We start from the raw sequence: 21,739 nt of genomic DNA, 5'->3' as shown, positions 1-21,739 counted from the left end.
CCAGCAGTTTGACAAGGAAAATCATGGCACAAGAATGACTACGACGATGCCTTGGCCTCTGGGGCTCTCATAGTGGGGCCGCTAGCAAGAGAGGAACAGCTGGAGGAAAAGACGTAGCAGGGGGCGCTGCGGCAGTTTTGGTTTCCAACCCGAGTGGCATCTGGAAAGGAGTGGAGCTGTGGGAAAGGCCCATACTCCACACAAACTATGCAGGAGTCTGAAGATGTGGATTAATCCAGCCTGTTAATATGTAAGCATGTCACCTTGGCCTCTGATACTGGGGAGGCTTGTCCATTACTCTAACACAGTTCTCTGAGCTCCTGGGGCAACCCTCCCATCCATCACTATCAGGCTTTTACATGGTGCCTTCCAAAGAGCTGAGAAGAACGCTCTGTGCAAGAGTAGGATGTGCTAGGGGTTGAGGAGCTCTGCTTTGGAGACTAGGAACAAAGCCCCTCCACGCTTCACCCAGCAATTGGTGGTGCTCCGGTTGCAGCTTCTCTGACCTCACTTCCCCCCGGGACTCTGAACTCCACCTCCAGAGCATTCTCAGCGCCTGCCAGCTGTGCACAGAGCTACATGCTTGGAACTTCAATTCATAACCCCAGGGTTAGCCCAATAGCAGACTTGCCTGCATTGTAACATACTGCATGCACATTGGATATTTGGTGCATTTGAATTAATGAAGCTGAGTCTCACATAGCACCTTGCCTAAGCCACCTCCCGGTGTGCGGTACAGAAAGGGATAAACACACACAAAGTAAACGGAGGACGTGACACTCAGGGGCAAGGCAGAACAGTGTCTTTCTATGCAGTTTCACAGATGGCTGGGAGACTTAATGAGATGAGCGCTAAGGAAAATAGCCAGTTATTGCTGGCTTGGGGCTCCATTTATCTGGGCTGATCACGTCCGTAGCTATCTGACCCACTGCTTTCACCAACAGAGAAACTGCATGATTGCGTAGCATCACCCACCCACTTAGAGCTGCTGAGAAGGCGCGAACGTGTGTGTCACCTGGGGAAACAACGGACTTTAAACATCCACGTTGGTTTATAACACCCGCGGACCAAAAACCTCAACAAAAACTGGAGGATCAAGTTGAGTCTAAACCTGGGTAGCTAGGGGGTTTGATATTTCACCACCCCCAGAGTTAGCATTATGGGGTTGGCTTGCCTCTGTCAGTATCCACTTTCTCAGCTGAACAGAGCCCTCTCCTGGTCAGAACGTGAAGTCTGGATACCACTAGGAGGAGGGCTGGGGTTGAACGATCTTGGCTGGATATTTGGTTTTTGCTGATGGTGTGTTAGGCAATTCACCGCCAAGGACCCGTCCCGAGGGAATGAATTTCACAAGGTAAACGGGGAGGTAATAGGGCCCCATTACAGTAAACACTAACCATTCTTTCAAGGACACCGTACATTCAGATTCACAAATCACTTGCTCGTCCTCTGTGGTCCCAGTGCAATGTGGGTGAGTCCTGAAAACCCAACTGTTCCGCAGGAAAACACTGAGGATTCTTATTGCTGCCTCCTGCGAAATGGCCTCATCCCGAACTGCAAGGAAAGGAGCTGGCACGGAGAGAGAGCTCTCACTCGGTGCCTTTCCTGCTGGGAGGAGACAACGTCCTTGGGAAAGGTGCAGAACAGCCTCTAGTGAACGAACAAAAGACACCAGCACCTGTTCTGCTAGGCTCTTCGTGGTTAGTCTCGCCCATCTAGACTCGGTGCCTTTGGTTTTGTCAAGAAGTAAGTGCTAATGCTGCAGTAGACGCTCCACACTGCCGCACACTGCACAGCACGGCCTGGCACCTTCAGCACAAAACAACCTCTCTGCCTTCCTGCTTAAAAGTAGCTTTTCAAAGGAATGATCCTAAAGAGCTAAGATTTAAACTTGAAACCAACATCTCAGCAACGAAAATGTCGCCCTAATCCTGGCACATCCAGTCCCCCGCACCCCAGGAAGCAGCCAGCTCTCTGGAGAGAAGCTAGTTTTGGAGTTTCCATAAAGTCCAACCTGGATTTTACGCCTTCATTTCAAAGGCGCTGCAGAGGAAAGGGTGAAGGGAGGTTATCTCCCTTGGCACCCTCTCTGAAAGAGACGCTGACACGCGCCTCTGAACGAAAGTAAATTCTCTGCTGGGGAAGGAACACACTCTCCAACCGGTGAGGTATTACACTGAACAGAGCTGAAACAACAGGACACAAGACCGTGGACAGACAGACAGACAAGCTGGCAGCTAACGAACTGTGCAGAGTTACACCGAGTGCTCTTGTTGCATCTACCATTGATTTCGACTCCATGGCACTTACTTTCTGCTGCCAGAGACGCGACGATGACCAGGGCCAGGAGGGTCTTCATAGTGGACATTCCCCGGAGTCTCTGGAACATTCAGTAGTCTCTGCTTTGTATTAAGGTCTTCCACGTAATCTACCAGAGTGATTGGATCAGCTGTCCGAGGATAACATACTTAGGGCACAATCTGTGGTAATACCTTCTTAGCCACGTAGGACAGGATGCAAAACCCAAGGACACTGCCAGGCCTGCGCTCAGGCAGGGGTTGGTGGTAGGCTGCACTCTGGGCATCTCAAGGCATAATTTGGTTTTCAAGGATTTTTTTTATGCTATGAAAGAAAGAAAGAATCAGGAACAGTCAGTGACTTTAATACACCACGGCTGGCTCTGGAGAGACCTTGGTTTTAGCAAAGCACCCGACCACAGTATTTCTCTGTCTACGTCGATGTGAGCTCCCGAGGGCAGAAACTTTGTCTTCGTGCCTGTCAGTAGAGTGTCTAGCACAGTTAACACTATACAAAAACGCATGATAATGATATGCCTGGCTTGAATGAGTGTCCTTGTCACTTCTCATTCCCGGAAAGTGCAATTCAGATACCGGAGGGTGCTCTCTCTGGAGTGAGTGAGTAGGGATTGGGTGAAAACAGGCTCATTGAGATAAGGGAGGTCTATTCCAACTCACTTATCACAATGAAAAACAATCCAACAGGCAGGAACAGAAAGCTAGGTTCCCTATTTTCATCTGGATCAAAAGTAGGAATAACCATGCAGCATTGTTCAGTGGTTCATGCTGGCAATTCTGAGACAGGATACAGGATTCTGACCTCTGTGACCTTTGCCAAACTCAAATAATGTCTCCGTCTCAATTGTCCCACCTATTCAAAGGAAAGGGGGACTAGTTCCACTTCCCTAGCCCTGCTACAGCATTCGGAGATCCTTGGACAGCAGGGCAAAGGATCAGTGTTCATTTATTTAAATCCATTTAACATGCACTTCTCCATTGCTCTAGCTGCACATACAAGACTTAATACCCAGTTCCAGCAAACCACGCAGGCTTGTTTCCAGTCTGGGACAGTCTAGTGCAGAGGACCCAGGATTTGTCCAATGGGAGAGGGAAGGGAACACGACTCAGAATGGCAGGGCACTGGGTACAGAGCCGTTCTGCTGCCCTGTGAGAGGAGCTGGTGCAGGCAGGGTCCTGGCAAGAGTAACTGCACTGCTGCAGTCTGCGGGGCACAGTGCACATCTCACTACTTTTTGCTTAGACTTAGAGAACGCTTCTCAGCTTCCCGACTGACCTTGCAGTGGGTTTTTAAAACGCTGATAAAGCTGATCTGCAGTGCTCGAAAAGGAACTCACCTTTTCCGGTTTGTCAGAGCTCAGCCTGGACACCCTTCTCCCATTCCCAAATCCTCCACCCCCATTTCCCTTGAAACTTTTCCAGTGGTTAATATTAATGCTTAGCATTTACATTGTGCGACACTTCCTAGACCTTCACTCCTTCGTCTTCACAACCGCGCCATCAGGCTGGGAAATATCTGCCTTTTCACAGACGGAGACGCAAAAGAGGAGAGGTTAAGTGATTTACCTGAGGCCATCAAGGGATTCAGTGTCAGAGCTGGGATTAGAACTGAATCCTGCCTCCTGATCTATGACCACAACCCTCTATTCACCCTTCTCCAGCCAGCAAGAACACAGTCCATGCCACCATATGCATCCACAAAATAAGATGAATTGTGAACTTCTCAAACTAGTATGAAACTATAAAGTGCATGAGCTGGGGGCACTGAACATGAATTATTTTTTAAAATTAATGTTGGGTGAGATTTAGTATCCATAAAAATCAGTTTCAGGATTTGGTTCTGATCACACCTGCATTGGCGAAAAACAGGAGTAACTGCACTGAAATCAATGGAGTGACACCTAACCTGGTGTAAATGAGATCAGAGCCAGGTCCTCAATATACATGCAATAAAAATGATTTCTAACACAGGAAAAGCATCCAAGACTGGTAAATACAGTTTTTATTCAGGCAATGAAACATGGAAAAAATATATTAGTAATCATTATTATAATCTCATTTGTGTGAGTATAACTCTTACAAATATTTACCTGACATATAAAAGGGAAATTATTATACCTATAAAATGGATGCAGATGGCAGTTACGTAACTGTACAAAGCAATCCTGACAGTAGTCAATGCAAAGAGCTTTTCTTCCTGCCTTCGGGAGGCAAGGGACTGTAGAAGGGATGTCATGGAAGCAGAACTGCAGGCAGGATGGTCACTAATTGGCACTTTACTGCAGACAAGAGATCCATTGGCAAATGCACACTCGCAGACAGCAACATTAACCATTTTACAGGCAGGCATCTTTGACAGTTAAAGGGATGTTGCAATTCTACTGGAAAAAAAGAGAGATCATGCTTTGAACGTGGTGCATGGCCATTTGCAAGTTTCTGGGTGTTTGCACACATCTTGGCTTGTTCATTAGGGAAGGACTTGAATACTTTTGTGTTCACAAGACACTTGTAAAAATTACTCAGCAAAGCTCGAGTATTGCCATTATCTCCCTGCACAGAGAACAGCAGCAACTTTCAAACCTTCCTCCAAGTGCTACTGAACAGCAGATGATGAAGTGGCGTCTTTACAGCCCTGAACAGAAGGGTCTACAGATGATGAGCCAGTCTACACTGAACCCGTGCTCTGGGTCAGTACACAATCAAGCAGCATACAAGATAAAACAGTCTCACTGATTTAAAGTTCCATACATCTGCCATTATATATAACTATAACCATTATATATATTTAACTAGAACCATATTATAGTTAATAAATCATTCCTTAGGAATCTCGTTTGCCCAAATTCTAACTGCATGCTGAGAGGCACAGAAATGAAACAACATTCAGATGACAGCCAGTGAAAGTGCACCGGGGGAACAGATACAAATGGGTAAATGCTCTCAAATCAGATTACTACCAGGAGGAGGAGCTTTCTGCATGTCAGCTCTCTTACCCTTGCAGGAGAGGGAGGTTTGTTAAAGATTTACTTTGTAAATTGCAAGCTACAGTTTTAAATAGATGCTGAGACTCAGGATTTAATTTCCTGTGTTCTCTGGAGTTTATCAAAACCTCTCTGCAAGGATGCATCGTCTCAGAGCAACAGAGCAAAACCCCATGGAGAGACGGGTCCCTCAAAACATGCTAAGATTTCGCTCCCTGAGGAATCAGTTCCCCTGCACCCTAATACTCTGGATCTCCAGACCCTCAGCCCTCAATAAGCAAACCTTTCGTGCTTTTGTTTTAACCCCTTATGGCCAATGAGACAGCCAATGCAACGGTGTTTGTTCAGGAATCTAATTTAACTTCTCTAAACACAGATGGGAGTGAACATGAGTGGCAGAGTATGGGGCAGCATATCTGAGGGTAGAAATCACAGCAGACAACTCTTCATAACAAAGAAAGAGTGGACTTAAAGTACACAATTTAAATTTTTTTTTTTTAAGTGAAGTGCTTGGGATGAGGAGAGCTCGTGCTGTGACTCAAAGATAAAAGGGGTTTTTATTAAACATTCATAAATCTCTTCTCCGTTTTGCAGCAAACTCTTGTCTATTCAGAGGCTTTTCTCATCTGGTGGTAGAATAACGTTTTACAAAGAACTCAGGTTTGGTTTCGGAGCAGCCATGCAGGTTTTCATCGCTATTTTGGTTACTGTCTAAGTTCTGCTGTAACATGGGGACTGTCTGCAGAAAGCAGTTCAGGCTGGGATCCCGGCTACCCTTTCACAACCATGCACATGAACTGCTTGATTTAAAACTCAAAATTTTTGAGCACCTTGGGTGAAATTCACACCTGTGCAGAGGACTAGCCCCAAGACTACGTAACACTCACACTTCACCAAATCTTAATGAGAGGCATAAATGGTCCTGGAATTTTGCCCATTGTTACAAGTGGAGAGTTGAATGGTTCCTGAGAAAATCAGAAACAACCTGAACTGTGCTCCAAATGCAAAACTAACCCCAAACAAAGAATAACTTCTGGGAGCTGAAAAAAACCTGGATTACTCTCCTTCCCCACCAACCTCCCCCCTCTCTGCTTTTCACCCGTCCTGCAGGGGCCGGAAGTAGAGAATGCCCAGCTCCTCACAGAATGGTTGTTCTCAATAAGGTTTCTAGCCCAAATCTGCAGACCCCAGAGGTTCAGAGCTGCATCTTAACGTCTGGCTGCTTGGGAGCTCACCCTGGACTAATCTATTTGCCATTGTCCGCATGCAATAACATCTAGCTAACACCTGCCAAGGAAGATGTGCTTTTATTCAAGAATCACAACACTATTAGGACCTGAGTATGTTCTGGAATGGGGTAACCTGGAAATGAGCGAGCTAAAGAGAACGGTCCTACTTCTGTCCGGCCACACGCAAACGATGGTGTGACCTGATCACGGAGGTTGACAGGAAAAGCAGCCTCATGGCATGCTCTACTTTGCTTGTGGTTGGCTTACTTCCTGCCTGGACAGAGGTGGCCCTTCTCCCTCAGTAGATCATCTGATACAAGCTTTCCCACCAACATGTCTGAGGGCTGTGTGACTACTTCCCACGGGGGGGAACAGTGAAGGAACAGGTGGGCTTCGTTCCCTGCCACCTGCACAGAGAGCTAGAAGAAAGCTGGGAGTCCATATCACATGAAAGGAACCACTCCGGGGCTAATTTCTGATGGCGCTTTTCCCATGCACAGCAGGCCCAGACACTACTTTAAAAAGGGGCATGCTAAACTAGTCCCTTTAGCTATTCATGTGCCAGGAGCAGGTTGTCACAATCTTTGTCTTGTTAAACATATAATAAATTATCTCTGTACATAATACATTTAATAAAATATATTTTAGCTCTATGGCTCCAATGGAAACAGATGTATGCACTGCACACGCCATGTTAGGAGCCAGAAAATAGAAGAGTTTGAGTTTGTTATGAAATGGTAGCAGCCAACAGGTTTGCTAACATTTCACACCTGCCACTAGCTAGGGCTCAAGTTCTGTCAGGGTAGGAAACAGCCAAAACAGCAAATCCTTCCCTGATTTGATACTTCACCATCTACTCAGGACTTCAATATAGGATCCACTGTCGCCACCGCTGTTGCCTAGCACAGCCCGCGTTATGTTCTGGAGTTACATTTCTTTTTCTGAAGGGCAGGGCAGGTTTGCAAAAAACCTCAGAAAAATGGTTCCAGGCACAATTCCCTGGCAATGAAATTAGCATGGACAGAACAGTTTGTGCAGCTGGGGAGCATCACTGCCATCAGGCTAGTGGTGCTGCCCCGCAGTGAACACCATGTGGATGAGACCAGCTGCAATTCCGCAGGGTGGGAAAGGATCACCCAAATGCAAACAGGTAAAACTCACGGCTAACGCTGGATCACGCAACAGCATTCCAAGTACGGGACAAAACCCATCTACAAACATTCAGATATACGTCACCCTGCAGAACTCCTGCTTCTCTACTGCAGCATGAAAGGTGCTTCAGCAATTCGGCATGAGTTTGGCTTGGGCCACATAAAGGGAAAATGCATGCTACAGTTCCATGGACTGTTTTTGCTTGCATAGCTAGAAAGATTCCGTTTCCTGCCCATTTGGATCTGGGAGTTTATTTAACGGCTGTCTGGAGCAGACTTTGCTTGTGCAAGTTTCTGATTCTTTTAGTATCCAAAAAACTGCAAAGGCATTTCTGACAGCAAGACACGGTCCAGAGCATTCCGCATCATTTTAAGTGGCATCCTGTCCTGACTTGGAGAAAAGGATTCTAGGAGATTAGCCATATGTATAAATTAGGACCTGCTCCCTTCCTTCTGCAGTCCCCAACGGGGCAGGGGTCACTCCTCTAATCTCATGGAAGCATTTCGAACCAACAGCAAAGAGCTCTGCTTTGCATATTTTGAATTACTATTATAATACCACTAACAAATACCAGGAAATGATGGTGCTGGAGGGCAGAAGAGGGGAAGTGACACAACCCCAAGAGGAGTTGTACAAAGCATGTCACCAAATAGGCACGCACATCTGCCTTGATGGAAATGGCCAGCTGTACAGCTGTGAGGAAGGACCTGCCAAGGATGGAGAGAGAGAGAACGGAAAGCCCGAATGCAATGGCAGTAAAGTGCACTGACAAAGGACACATCTGCACCGCAATCTGAGGTGTGACTGCTGCTCAGCCTGACACACCAGTGCTAGCACGGCTAAAGACAGCAATGTAGATGCAGCAGTACAGGCTGTGAAACACGCCGGGGACCCTGGGTACCTAGGGGCATTGCTGAAGCTCACACTGCTCCATCGATATGGCTATTCTTACCCATGCTCGCACAGGTCTGTCTGCCTGAGCTGCCGTCACATCTTGGATTGCAGTGGAGTCGCACCCAGAGAGAAACTTGGGCTTCCCTCCCTACCTGTTGGCAGGGCATGGAATCAGGATGTGCGGTGCCATGTTACATGACTCTGTCATACCCTTGGATCAGCAGGTCTGAAATGAATCAATCCACTTCCAGGCAAACCATTTCAGCTGTAGGAGTAACTAGTTAATCAAAACCACATGCTTTGAACACCGGGGTGGGGGTGTGGGGAGGCGGGGGGAGAGGTTGTGTCAAACGTCCCTGATTTTAACATGATCTCCCTGTCCCAGACACTTCTAGTCAGACCCCATAGTGCCTTCCTTTCTCAAGGTACCAGTCAGTTCTCTGAACCCAGGTGTGGGGTTAGCATCCGAGCTGGAATCTCTCCACTGGTTTTAGGTGGAAGATGCCAACTGGCTCGATGCGCGATAGGATCTAACAAATAAAACATCCCAGATCTCACATAGGCACAACACAAAACAGCTCCCTAGCCGCAAAGAAGGGACCCCAGAAAGTGTCCCCAGGCTGATGAGGGTGCTGTCTGCAGGCCTGGGCGCGTGACTGCTGAGGACACCCAAAGAAATGCACCTGTCCTGCACGAATAGGGAGAAACTGAGCTGAGCCCTAAAAACCTCGGGAGCTGTAAAACCTTTGAAACCATCACACCAGAAGTCTTTGGGGCGCCGGCTTTGCATCGGGGGTGACTGGATCTGCAGCCAAGTGGAGCAGCAGCTGTGCACACGTGCTCTTCTCTGGTCAGGGGAGATTATGCCTGGAGAATAAGGCAAGGTGCTTGAAGTTACAAACAAAGCAGCCAAGTGCAGAGTGTTGGACAAAGGGTGGCGAGGCTCAGTCAGTCTTTCCCATCTTTGCAATCAGCTCGTCACAGATCTTGGTCAACTCTTCGATTTCTTGGTTCTGAAAGACAAACGATCACATGGAGATGAAGAGCTGAAGTCCCCCTATGGCTGAGCGGGATTAATTCCAGTGATTAATGCTACAAACAAATCATCGTCGTCATCGTCGAAGGGAAGGCTTGGGGCTCTGCCGCACAGCATGCTGGCGCCCGCGAGATTGCTCAGCAGCTGGCACAGTAGTGCAGGGCATTGACTTCGGCACAATAGGACCGTGGCTTTGTAACTCCAGCTACTGCATTTCTAAAGTGCTATCCTTGGAGCGAATGACAGAGGCGAATGTGGAAGAGGCGGCTCACTGTCTGGGCTGATCCCCAGGTGACCTGCTCCCTAGAATGATGTTGGGGTCTGCATTCTAAGCTAGTCCTGCAGGAGCTGCTGTCTAGGCTAATCACCACGTACAGACCTTCAGCTCCTCAGAACTGCCAAGACGCTCAGGTGACACACATCCAGGGCGCATGGGGGCTTAAGAGATACATGCAGACACCCCGGTATCATTAGTCTTCTGCATTTCATGTCCCCAAGTGGACGATACGGCTGGACATGCAGCTGTTCCCAATACCTACAGCAATATTTCAGTGTGACGGTAAGTGGATAACGGGCAGGGATTTAAAGAACAGAGTTTATATTCCTCCCCTTCTCACTCTGCCTGGCTCCAGGCTAGCTTTTCTGAGACCCTCTCTCTCATGCTGGCTGTGAGCTGAGGAATAAACCCAAGATCAGCAGGAGACACTTTAATGGCAACTGAGTCCATTGAAATCAAGAGCAAAACAGCACAACTTCAGGATCCAGACGGGGCAGCAGCCGATGGGCCTTTACCTTCTGCTGGAGGGCTCTCTCCAGTGACTCCACCTTCATCTGCTCTTTGCGGAGCCCAGCATGCAGAGCTGCACCCTCAGCTTTTGCTTTTGTGCGCACCTGAGCGATTTCTTCATTGGCTCTGTGTTGGGGTTGGGAGAGGAAGAGAGAGCGAGAGAGAACATTGATCCCACCGGCCACAGAGGAACGCTACACAGTGTCACAGCACACAGTTATCTGAACGCCAACGTCGCATAGTCAGCCAACCAGTAACAGCTTCAGCAGCTGGGCTGGCTCCAGTTCTCGTCCATGTTTGCATGGGAAAGTTGCAATAGTTTAGCTTAAATTGGTTTTTAAACTAGTCTAGTTAAGCTGGGGCAGCCCCGTGTGGACGCACTGTCAGTTTCAGAGCAGCTTTTCCTGGTGTAGCGTAAGTCAACGGTAATAGGTTTAAGCTGAACCAAAATAAGCCTCTCAAACCAAAATCAGACTGTCGACACACGGAGTTGACCACATCAGTTGACATTCACACCGTAAGTCAAAGCAGTGCCATCTGTTCACCTAGATGAGGGGGCCTGGGTTCTCTGCCTTCCCACTTTAAGAACAAGAGACCTCTCCTGTCCCCGATATTCTTTGCCTCCTGACTTTGGGAAAACCAGTCAGAGGGTGTTGCCCCTTGATGACACTTTAAGAAGTAATGGTATCTCATCAGTATAACTGCTAACAATGTGAATAACCTGCAGCTCTAGAACCATGCATAACTCATACTCTCAAATACTGTAAGGGTACCTCTACCATCCAGGCCATCTCGCTATCAATGCAAAAAGAAATAGAACAGCAGATTTCATTTTGTAAACTCTGTTATACAGAGTGCTCAAGCCTACAGGAGTTTAAATTCCTCTAACCAATGGGCAGGACCCTTCTCAAGGCTACAGATTCATACCAGAGTCTTTGAAATAATCTAATTTGTTATTTATACTGGTTGAATTGCAAGACTGACATTAAAGCTCATTCTTGTTTCTCCCCAGGGTCTGCCTAGAGCCAGTCTGCATTCTGTGTAGCCCTTATCTGGGACTCTTACTTGTCTAATTTTTCTTCTGCATGGATTTTCAGGGCTTGATACCGCTGCTCTTCCTGTTTGACCCGGGTTAAGTAATCCTGAGCACATTTTTTCAAAGCTTCTTCATTCTGGAAGATAAAAATTGCAAAACAACAGTGACTAATTTTAAATGAAGTGAGCATGTCACCCTGCGCTGATACGAATTACAAAACTGCCACCCAGATGGAAACTGATGTTCACAACTCAAAGTATTTTTTATTCTTCCAACAAATTTCTCATTTATGCCCAGACCCTTTTATACCACTCTGCTAGCGTGAACAGGAATCAGAGCCAGCGTTTTTATTATGCTTTGCCTTTGCTCCACCTCTTAGCCTGGACCCCTCTGCTACTTTTTATGTTTTATTGTTTACAGATTACAGGGAGAATTTGACTGTAAAATCTGTAAAAAGAAACAAGCTCCCTGCTGAGATCAGCTCCAGCAGCTCTTACCACTGACTTCCTGTGACATTTACAGCCCAGACAGGTACCCTTCTTATTTATCACGATGTTGACATATAACAGCGAGCACCACAAACACCGTTCAACTGAGGCCAAGGAGTTGAGTTGGGCAATTTTTTGACTGAAACTTGTTTTTGGTGAAAAATGAAGATTTGGTGACATTAAAACATTTCGCAAATGTCTGTCAATTTTGCCATATTGTTTCAAATTTAAAAAAAAAAATCTGAAAAACCAAAACATTTAAAAAAATAAAACATCTTGATGTTTTTATCTGAATGACTTTTAGTTTTAAAATGTCCCTTAACTTTATTTTAAATTAGAAAACATTAAAAAATGCTCCGTACCAAAACAAAACATTCCATTCAACCTGAAATGGTTGTTTACCTTCCGATGTGCTGAAAATTTCAAAAAATTCCCCTTCCCCCTCCCAATCTTGGAATTGGGAGTGTGTTAAAAACCTATCCTTCGCTCAACTCTGCTGAGGAGCACTGTTTCAAAGTGGTGCTGGGGACATCATCGGACCAGAACAATACTGGACAAGAAACAGTAATATCCTGTCTGCGTCTATGACCCACTAAACAGAAAGCTCAGCGTAGGACGTCACACAGGCAGAACAGGAGGTGCAACAAGGAAGAGGAAAGCAAGTCGCCCAAGAGAGTAAAGGACCTTCTTAAAGCCTTCCAGAACGCCCTTCAGGTTCTCGTATCTCCTGAACAGATCCGACAGGGACCTTTCCACGGAGTTCAGGTCCGCCAGGGCCTGTTCCTTTTCCATCGTGAGCTGCTGGAGACTCTTCTGGGAGGCCATGTTTGTCCTCTGTTCATCCTCTGTGAATCGGAAGTAAATTGTATTTACATCAAAACTTAACTGGGGACTGTGCGGCCATGGGCCTGGGGTTCTGGCCCCGCACTGCCACGTGACAGACCGGGCCTGGATTCGGAGCGGGACGGGCTCTCGTGAGCAAGCAGGGACGAAATCACGGCTGGCGTCACTGTAACCCCGCTGGCCAGTTGAGAAGTGTGGCCGAAGGCTCTTACGGGAGAGCCTCTGTCAGCCCCCCTTGGCTGGATGACATATCGTCATGATGCAAGCTGGGGAGGGGTGGTGTCTAAAGGACAGCAACCCCAGGGCTATGGAAACACCTGAAGCCTCCCCCTAAGGAGACAACCCCCCGCCCCCACCCGTCATCGTCAGGAGAGATGTGGAGTGAAAGTCAGGGATTTTGCTGCCAGCTCCTCCGGCGTCCAGCCATGGCTGTAGCAGCAGATGAGCAGCCAATTAGCAGAAGCTGATTGAACTAAGTTCATTTTTTGCCTCTGTGTTGCTGTGAACAGCCCCCCAAAAGCCATCCCAGAGTCACCAGCTTCCTAATGCTAGTGATGGCGGCTGGCCAGAGAGACCTTACCTATCATCTGGGCAATGGTCTTCTCGTATTCAGCCACAATTTTCCTGGAATGAAAGGGGACAACAGACACTTAGCCACACTCTGGGTTTTGTTTGTACCTGTGTGAAGCTCTGCCGCCGGTGAACTGCAGTGGTAGGTTGTTACCAATCACACTTCTTGCGGATTTATGAAACACAATGACACAAGCCTGTTTGCACAGCCTGCATAGTCACTGAAACACAGCCTCGGTTATAGTTCTGACTCCTCTCTTCTCCAGTAATATCTGCCTTCGGCTTCTATCTAGCTGACCTGGCCTTCCCCTAGGCTCTCAGACATGCACAGTGAACAGGCTTTTTACCCCTGCAGCAAAGAGAACGACAGACTTGTTACAGTCTGAGTATGATGAGCTCACGGTCAGTAACATGTCCCACACGGAGTGTGGCTATCCACAGTATCTCATTACCACCAGGCGAACTAAACCACAAGAGTCACAAAGGAAGAAAAGCATGAGCGACATTTCAGCGCCAAGCAGTTCAGCACTCCAGAATCAACTGCTGTGCTTTAACCTACCCCAGTGGCTGCATGGAAAGTGCTCAGCCCCCAAGACTCAGGCAGGAATTGATCTGTAGCTGTGTGTGGAAATGCTAGAGAACAAGGTGGGAGATGAATTACCTCAGCCCTCAGCCCTGCTGCAGATTTTTACCTCATTTCCAAGACCTCTTGTTGGCTCTCTTCATATTTTTTCTTCCATTCGTTTGCTTCAATCTCCTTGGTGATTATCTAGATCATAATGGAAACAAAATGCAAATTCTAACTCTCCACCTCCGGACATACATGGAGCAGGAGCCCTACGCAGCCAACGCTCAGCTTCTGAACGTGAACTGGAAATGCCAGACATAGCATTAAATCCAAGCACTAGCACTGCAAAATCCTAACACTTTGCCATTAGCTGAAGACAGCGCTTTAGAAGATTACCAGCAGTGTGCAGAGGTTTCATTAGATTCCAGTGCTGGCTCAAAATGGTCGGAGCCTCTAATTGCAAAAGTTTATGAAGCGTTTCCATGGAAAATTACATGCGTATGCCACTTTAAGAATCCATTTTAAGTGGCGCACTTGCGGCATGAGATGATTGCCCCAAAGCCTGTCACTGCACATCAGCACAGGGGCTCAGCTGCAGTTTGACAATAGTGACCTGTGCAGATCTTAGACACGTTCATGGCTATCAGACTTCCCTTTTTGGAGTCTCCCTTTTGCCACAAGACGATGGAAGCGTGAGAGTAGGGGGGGAGGGGGTCTGCGGCTGTCTTCTCTGCAGGCACTTTCCGCACACTCGGAGAATTACTGCGCACATAGTAGGAAGGTACCAAAGAGGAACAGGAAGATTTACAACCACCAAGGGAAGTGGTGGATTCTCCAGTATTTGATGACTTGATGGGCTCAATACAGGGTAATGGGGTGAAATGTAATGCCTTGGGCTATACAGGAAATCAGACTAGATCATTTACTGTTCCCTTCTAGCCATAAACTCCATGAATCTATGACTTACCTATCCCCTGCCCCATCGTGTCCCCCGAGAATGTCACCCCGCAGCATCTCCGCCTCTCTGGGAGGCTAGTTCCCGCACCCTGGATAACCCTGTAATCTGGCACCAGTGGGGCAGCAGGGATTATTGTTAGTATGTGGTAGTCCCTAGAGGCCCTGATGGATATCAGGGCCCTACGGAGCTGGGCCCTTCACACTCATAGACTGAGATGAATTCCTGCTCTGGGGGTACGTTTCGCTGCCCTGAGCCGGCACCAGCCCTGCTGGCGCTGCGTCGCTCTTACCTCTTCTCTGATTAAAGTCAGCACGGCTGTTTTGTCAGATTCACTGAGGCAAATGCTTTCCAGAGGACATTCACTTCCACTCGCTCCGCTCATCATGGCCTCCGGGCCTTGGTCCTTTGAGCACGGCCCGGAACTGCCCTGCAGGGAGAAGAACGGCAGCTCAGTAACACGCTCGTTGCAGCTGTTCTGCCCAACTGCCCTGCCCGGGGGGTTCTCCACATCCGAAAGCCCACAAATCCTGCATCTGCGCACTGAAAATTCAGAGGTCTGTCTCCACTGTGGGAAGGAAACGGGGGAGTGTCCGGTCTGGGTCTCTTCTTCAGTGCTGCCTCCAATCTAGCTTTAAATGTCTCAAGCGATGGGGCTCCCACCCCTTCTCGGGGGAGATTCCTCCACAGCCTGACCGATCTCACTGTTAGAAAAGCTTTCCTAATACCTAGTCTCCTCTAAAAAGTCCTTTTTAAAATTTTTCCCACTAATCCGACCGACACGCCCTTCGCAGGTACCTCCTCGGCAACAGGCCACAATGCCGTGAACAGAGAAGTGTTAGACAGAGGAGCCGGTAGGTGTTGGTGAAAGAGAAACACCCTTTCTCTGAGCATTAAGCTCTTGTGTTATTAAGAGCCCAGCCAGGTGCAGAATCCGGTTTTGTCTGGGAGGGCGAAAGTTCTTCGGAAGCACCGCAAAGGCAGGTGAGTGAAGACAGCGCAGCGTCGCCTGCTCTCCGCACACGTGCTCTTCGATCCAAGCTAGTGCGGTGGGAAAGTCTCTCCTTCCTGCCAACTCTGCCCCCACCCATGCAGTGCAACACCAGAGGAGCTCCCTCCAGGGGAATAATGGCTCTGAGCGCTTGGAGACTGCCCCGATGACACACGCCCCTCAGCCCTGGGGTGCGGGGTAACAATCCCCCATGTGCCCCTCCCTGAAATCAGCTGCTCCCGCTTCCTGCCAAGCTCCCAGTTCCACAGAAGAAACCAGCTGCACTGGACGCTGTGTGATTTTTGTAGGCAAAGATGATTAAAAAAGGTATATAAGCTGGGAGGCATGACTTGTCTGGCTGGGCTGAGGGTGGAATCCTGTCCTCTGCTATCAGGTGGGCCCATGCCAAGCTCCCCCCAGAAGAAACCAGCTGCAGGACGCCCATGACCTGGCTGGGCTGAGGGTTTGCCTAATGAATGCATTGCACTGAACCCCAAGAGCAGCCGCCAGCCGTGCTCTGGTGTGCGGAGCTGGGAATCCCCGCTGAAAGCACGTGCTGCACCTTCCCCTTGCTTTGCTTTACTAATGTCCTTGTCAGGCTTAGGGTAGTTAAATCTGTCCCGGGAAAGCTGATTTTTCTGCTGTGGTTAATCTCATTGTTGTCTGCTGGCCGCTTTCCTCTCTGAGCCGCTCCAGCCACGTGGCCCTGAGCTGGAGAAATGCATCTCCCTGCCCACAGCTCTGCGGCAGCAGCGAAGGGGTTTTATCTACATACCATTCACAGCTGCACTGACACTGCTCCCTGGCCCCCAACCGCGCCCCGAGGCTGGGAGAGCAGGACTGTGGGTGCCAGACACAGAGTGACTCAGGGGAGGACATGGAGTTTCCCTGGAAGCAGCAATGCTCGCTCTGTATTACCAGGGCTGTTTTATTTCCTCCCCAGTGCAGCTACCACCACCTGGCAGTGGGGAGGGAGGGGTCGATCGAGCTGGCTTCCAGAAACGGAGTTTGGGGCCCTTTCCGAAAGGGCGCAAGAGCGGATCTCTGGGGTTGGTTCCCGAGAGACATTAGATTCTTATTCACTCCGTCAGTCTGAGTTTTCGGTCGCTCACTTTTCTGCTCCTCTCCCATCGCCTTCAGTCCCAGTAGCCGACACGGCAGCAGCTCGCCACAGGCCTGTCCCAGGCCAGAGACACTTGGTCTCTGCGCATCACCCAGCAGAGGGAGCCGTGCATGCAGCTCATCACCGCCCTGCATAACGAGCGTGTGGAGCTGTGCGTTGCGGGACAAGTCTGGCAGCTTTCCACCATCTTTTAAAAGAGGCTCTTGCAACGTGAATCTATCTGGGAGGATTACACTGTGTCCGCAGTAGCATTGTACCACATGCCACTCTCCCCAAGCACCTGGCGATCAGAAGGCAGCTGGCAAGGACGCAGAGACGGTCTGCAGGCAAACGCAGCAGCTGCCAGCATCCCGCAGACACCTTCTGTCCTTGGGGCGAGCGAACGTGGCTATTGGGCTGCATTTCCTGCTGCTCACCCGTGGCATCCACACCACGGGAACAAAACCCGCTCTCGGCTCTGTCCCGAGCTCTCCTCTTTCACCGACTTGGGGCTTGAAAGCTGGATTTCTGGGCATTTAAAAAACGCTCCAACAGCACCTGCCTACGTCTCCACTGCCCATCTGATGCTGGGGACCGCAGACGTCCGCCTGTCCACTCACTCCTGCCACGTGTCGCTCAGATATTCCCACCTGCCCTGGCTCTACTTGGGCTTCCTGGGCGGTACGAAGCACTTTCCCGCGCAGTATATTGAGCACAGTCCCCACCTCCCTGTACGAGCACGTGCTGCATCATGCTGGCAGAGCCCAGCTCTTACTCACGAGAAGCAGTTCTGACTCATGCAAACAGTCAGCTCAAGGCAAGGAATGGGAGTAAGGGGCTGAAGAAACGGGCCCACAGCCAATAACTGGCGGGACGGGGGCAGGGGGGGGAGTCACTGGTACAGGAGAAGCAACAGGGGATCAGAGTCGCCCAGAGAATGTGAGTGAAGGTGCAGCTACACTTACCGGGGTGCTGCTGGGCCCGTCCTTCTCCGGCTGTTTGGACGTCTCTTTTTCAAACCCTAAAACACAGGGAACAAGGTGTTACAACTGCCTTGAGAACGCGCCTGTCACCCCAGCACCGAGATCTGCTGCAACAGACGAGTTTAAGGCCATCTCCCCCAGACTCCCTCCCTCAGGAGCCCAGGCTCTGTGGCTCCCTGTCCTTCCAGGGAAGGAGAGTTTTATTTGGGGTCAGTACACGGGCTGCTTTCCTCACGTACCAGGTGAACCCTGCAGAGCAGAGGAGAAGCTACCAGCACCAGCTTCCAAAGGAGCTGGCCAAGTACATGCTCTGTGTAGGTACGGTGCCCGACCAAGCCGCTTCTGCCCCTTTCCTTTCTTCTTACTGAATGGGGCTCCAGCGAGGATCAGCACCCGGAGCGGGAAGGATGGGCTGGGGTGGGGCGAGGCTGCTAGACGGAGACTCAGGGGACCCAAGTTCACTTCCTCCCCATGTGACCTCAGGCAAATCAATCCAGCAATCCTGTGCCTCAGTTGCCCATGAACACAATGGGTCGACACCTCTCTACCTCATTTATACTGGGAGCATACACGCCATCAAGGACCAGGAGGTGCTCGGATACTGTGGTGAGGAGGGCCGTACAACGACCTAAACTCTGCTAGGTGCTGTACAAATACACATGAAGATGAGATGTCCAGCTTTCCCTGCTTTCTAATAGGCTTTTACTCGAGTGTCGACAATCAGTCACGATTGCTGCCCACAGAGCGTGTGAACTTTGGGATGTGCTTGGGAGGTGCCATATAAACGTAATACAGAATCACAGAAATGTAGGGTTGGGAGGGGTCTCGACAGCTCATCTAGTGTGGCAATGCTGGCCGGTGTCCCGGAGCAGGGAGGGAGGTGCCCACCATGCCTCTGCCCCCATATTCTCCTCTGCTGCCGTCCCCGCCACTTGGCGGCATCCCATGACAAGAGGAGGAAGGGCAATTTGAGTCCTCTACGATGCTGCCTCTGAGCAGTTCTGGCCAGAGCCCCATACCTTTCCAGAACCACACTCAGTGGGGTGTGTACACAGGAGCCTCCCCCATCCCTCCCCCACTCTCTGCCTCCACAGTCTGGATTTGCACAACCATCAAAACCACAACAACAAATGTGAGGCTCAAAATCCAGGCGGCTGAATGCTGCTTGAGTGCAAGATCCTTCACTTCTTGTGTGCAGCTAAACAAGTGCCTACATTGTAAGGCCAGAAGAGACCACTGTGACCCTCCAGTCTGAGTTCCTGTATCACACAGGCCACGGGACTGCCCTGAATTAATTCCTGACTAGGTTAGATCTTTTAGAGAAACATCCAATGTAATCGATTTAAACATGCCAGTAATAGAGAATCCACCACAACTTTTGCTAAAATTTTCCATTGGTTAATTACTGGAGCTGTGTTCTGCCTCAGAGGTGTCTGCATTTCAGTGCTGGTTGAAATGAGTCAGACATACATATGCTCCGTAAAGTGGAGGGTGGGATCATTTGGCTGTTGATAATGCAGGTGGTGAAGAGCACCAACTGTTCCCCCCCCCGAATAACACAAATATAATCCTCACACCAACTGGGCCCGATGATCTGTCAACAGAGTGTTTCATGTGTCCCTTTCTATTCTCAACAGCAGCAGAGGAGAGTAGATAACAGCTGTCTTCTCCGGTAATTGATGTCTGTGGACATTCTGCAACCCCACACGACTCCAGTATGTAATTTATGAACCCTATATTCCTAGATTACACTGTGGGGCTCTGTCAATGTGACTGGCTGTTCACATGCTAATATAGCAAAAGCAAATGTATCATCAAAATACAATGACAACAGAAAGAAGGAAGCAAAAGGGTCTGCTCTCCACTGCTGCAGATCCCTGTCCGTTTTCTCACTCGGTCTATTGTTCATTTTGTTTCTCTAGATTTTCAGTAGCCCTCATTCTCCGCTGCCCTGCACTGTGGCTAATCTCTTACCTCAATGGAAAGTGAGTGCAGAATGCGACCCAATCATAATGACGGAAAAGTTATAAGCTCTGCACTGTGGCACAACTTCTCAAAGAACAGGGCACTGGGGAATTAAGCCCTGTGAGTCTACTTGGTGCTACAAGGACAAAAAGTGTGAAATAAAAGCTTGTCTTCTTACCCCATGAAACCTTTACTTCCCTGGCATACTCCACAACTAGTGGCTCAGTTAACTATCAACAGTGATCTCCCTTGTAGAGAGAAGTGAGAGTTCTCTCCTGCAGGAAATAGGCTCACAGAGACTATTACAGCTATTTCTAACATTTCAGGAGACATGATTAATGTGTAAGAAACAAACTGTCCGGCAGATGGCTGCACATTTGCAGGGTTGCAGGGTGGCAGTTTTTGCCGTTTCCACTGTAACTTTGACATTGATTTAACATCGCCATTGCCTGACTTTAATTATTTTGAAATGGATTGGCTGGAGCTGCAAATTAAATAGAAGACAAAATACAGCTACGACTGTTTCTACAGACCTTGCTTAGCAAATCCAAATGTACTTACAGGCATGTATCCAAAACAGTTATCAATTATCATTCACTGGACTCTTTGATATAGAGAGAGAGGTAGTGTGGTCCAGCACACAGGTCCTGGGACTAGAATCTAGGCACATCCAAATTCTAGTCTAACTCGAATTAGTGTGTGACCTTAGGCAAGTTGCTTATCCAGTCTGTCTCAATTTCCTCATCAGTAAAATGAAGAGAATAGGTTGAAGGATTACTTAGCTCACTGGGCGGTGTGCAGACTAGTTAACATTTGAACATGTAAAGTGTTAAGTAAACTGCTCACCCTTCTTCTAATTACGTTACTAAATATCACTCCACATGTTACTAACTCGGTCTCCCCACACACACACTTGGCAGGTATCAACAGAGCACCTTCTAACAAACAGGAGTTGAGTTTCCATTCACATATGATTGCTATGCAAGTCCATTTGCAGCTTGCTAACAGGTTGGCCCCACTTCACCCCATTGGATTTACATGACAAAACAGACTCATGGCTTAGACGGGGAATTTGCAGAAGCAGCAATGCAGCAGGAGAACCAGTGCTGTGGGAGAGGTGACTGTTTGTCAGCCTGGATTTATTCTGTAAATTCAGCGTCTGAGCCAGCTTCAGCCACTGGTGATGGAGATGAATTTTCTAACACAATGCACTCAGCTTCTATACAATACTAAGTCAAAAAGGGCCTATATAAAAACAACTTACAATCACTGACTGGTTTTTCATAATGTAAATAATACAGATGAGCAATTGGAGGGTTTAACTAGAATACACCGTCGCTTCCAGCCCAATTAATGTAAATAAGATGCAGGATGCTGCTGCTACTGCCTCAAATCTGTTTGCTGTTAGAGGTTATTTTAGAGGTCACTTGGATTTCTGAGTGTACATGCTGTATATCTATAGAGAGAGAGAAATAGAGATATGCTTCCGTACCTGCTTCTGAGGATGAAAACGCATGATTTATGGTAGACACGGGAACATTGGAACATTCAAAGTACTCCAGGTCGTCTTCTGGCTCACCTTTCACCTCTGGCCCAGACAGTTTCTGACTGGAGGATGTGGACGCCAGCTTCTCTTCGTCAGTAGCGTGTCCATCACGATTTGCAACATCTGGGATTTTTGAGATCAATGCCGCTTCGTCCTGTGGAATCAAGGCAGGCAATTCAGCAGGTCTAAACTAATCCACAGGAATCAGGCTAATGGGTCATCAGACCAGCCAATGGAAAACACTCGGAAACTCGTCACGTGGGCATCTCAGGAAGGGTTCGGAAGAGAGAAACACGTG

The 21,739-nt window shown here is 48.6% G+C and overlaps 1 protein-coding gene across 1 annotated transcript in view; it reads right to left on the bottom strand.

Moving 5' to 3' along the window:
* Positions 1–4,289: 4,289 nt before the first annotated feature.
* Positions 4,290–21,739, bottom strand: part of TACC1 (transforming acidic coiled-coil containing protein 1) — a 39,734-nt gene continuing 22,284 nt past the window's right edge. The window contains exons 6-14 of the mRNA XM_067545059.1: positions 21,388–21,595; positions 17,913–17,968; positions 15,147–15,284; positions 14,024–14,100; positions 13,342–13,385; positions 12,603–12,763; positions 11,460–11,566; positions 10,400–10,520; positions 4,290–9,584 (exon numbers count right to left, since the gene is read on the bottom strand). Coding sequence (XP_067401160.1) covers positions 9,516–9,584; positions 10,400–10,520; positions 11,460–11,566; positions 12,603–12,763; positions 13,342–13,385; positions 14,024–14,100; positions 15,147–15,284; positions 17,913–17,968; positions 21,388–21,595 — 981 coding nt within the window. The 3' untranslated portion in view covers positions 4,290–9,515. The remainder of the gene's footprint in view (positions 9,585–10,399; positions 10,521–11,459; positions 11,567–12,602; positions 12,764–13,341; positions 13,386–14,023; positions 14,101–15,146; positions 15,285–17,912; positions 17,969–21,387; positions 21,596–21,739) is intronic.

The sequence above is a fragment of the Emydura macquarii genome, unplaced genomic scaffold (genome assembly GCF_026122565.2).
Source record: "Emydura macquarii macquarii isolate MOO-44397 ecotype Brisbane River unplaced genomic scaffold, CSIRO-AGI_Emac_v2 contig_201, whole genome shotgun sequence".
NCBI lineage: Eukaryota > Metazoa > Chordata > Testudines > Chelidae > Emydura > Emydura macquarii.
The sequence above is the reverse complement of the archived record's forward strand: the minus strand, read 5'-3'. Positions and strand labels throughout refer to the sequence as shown.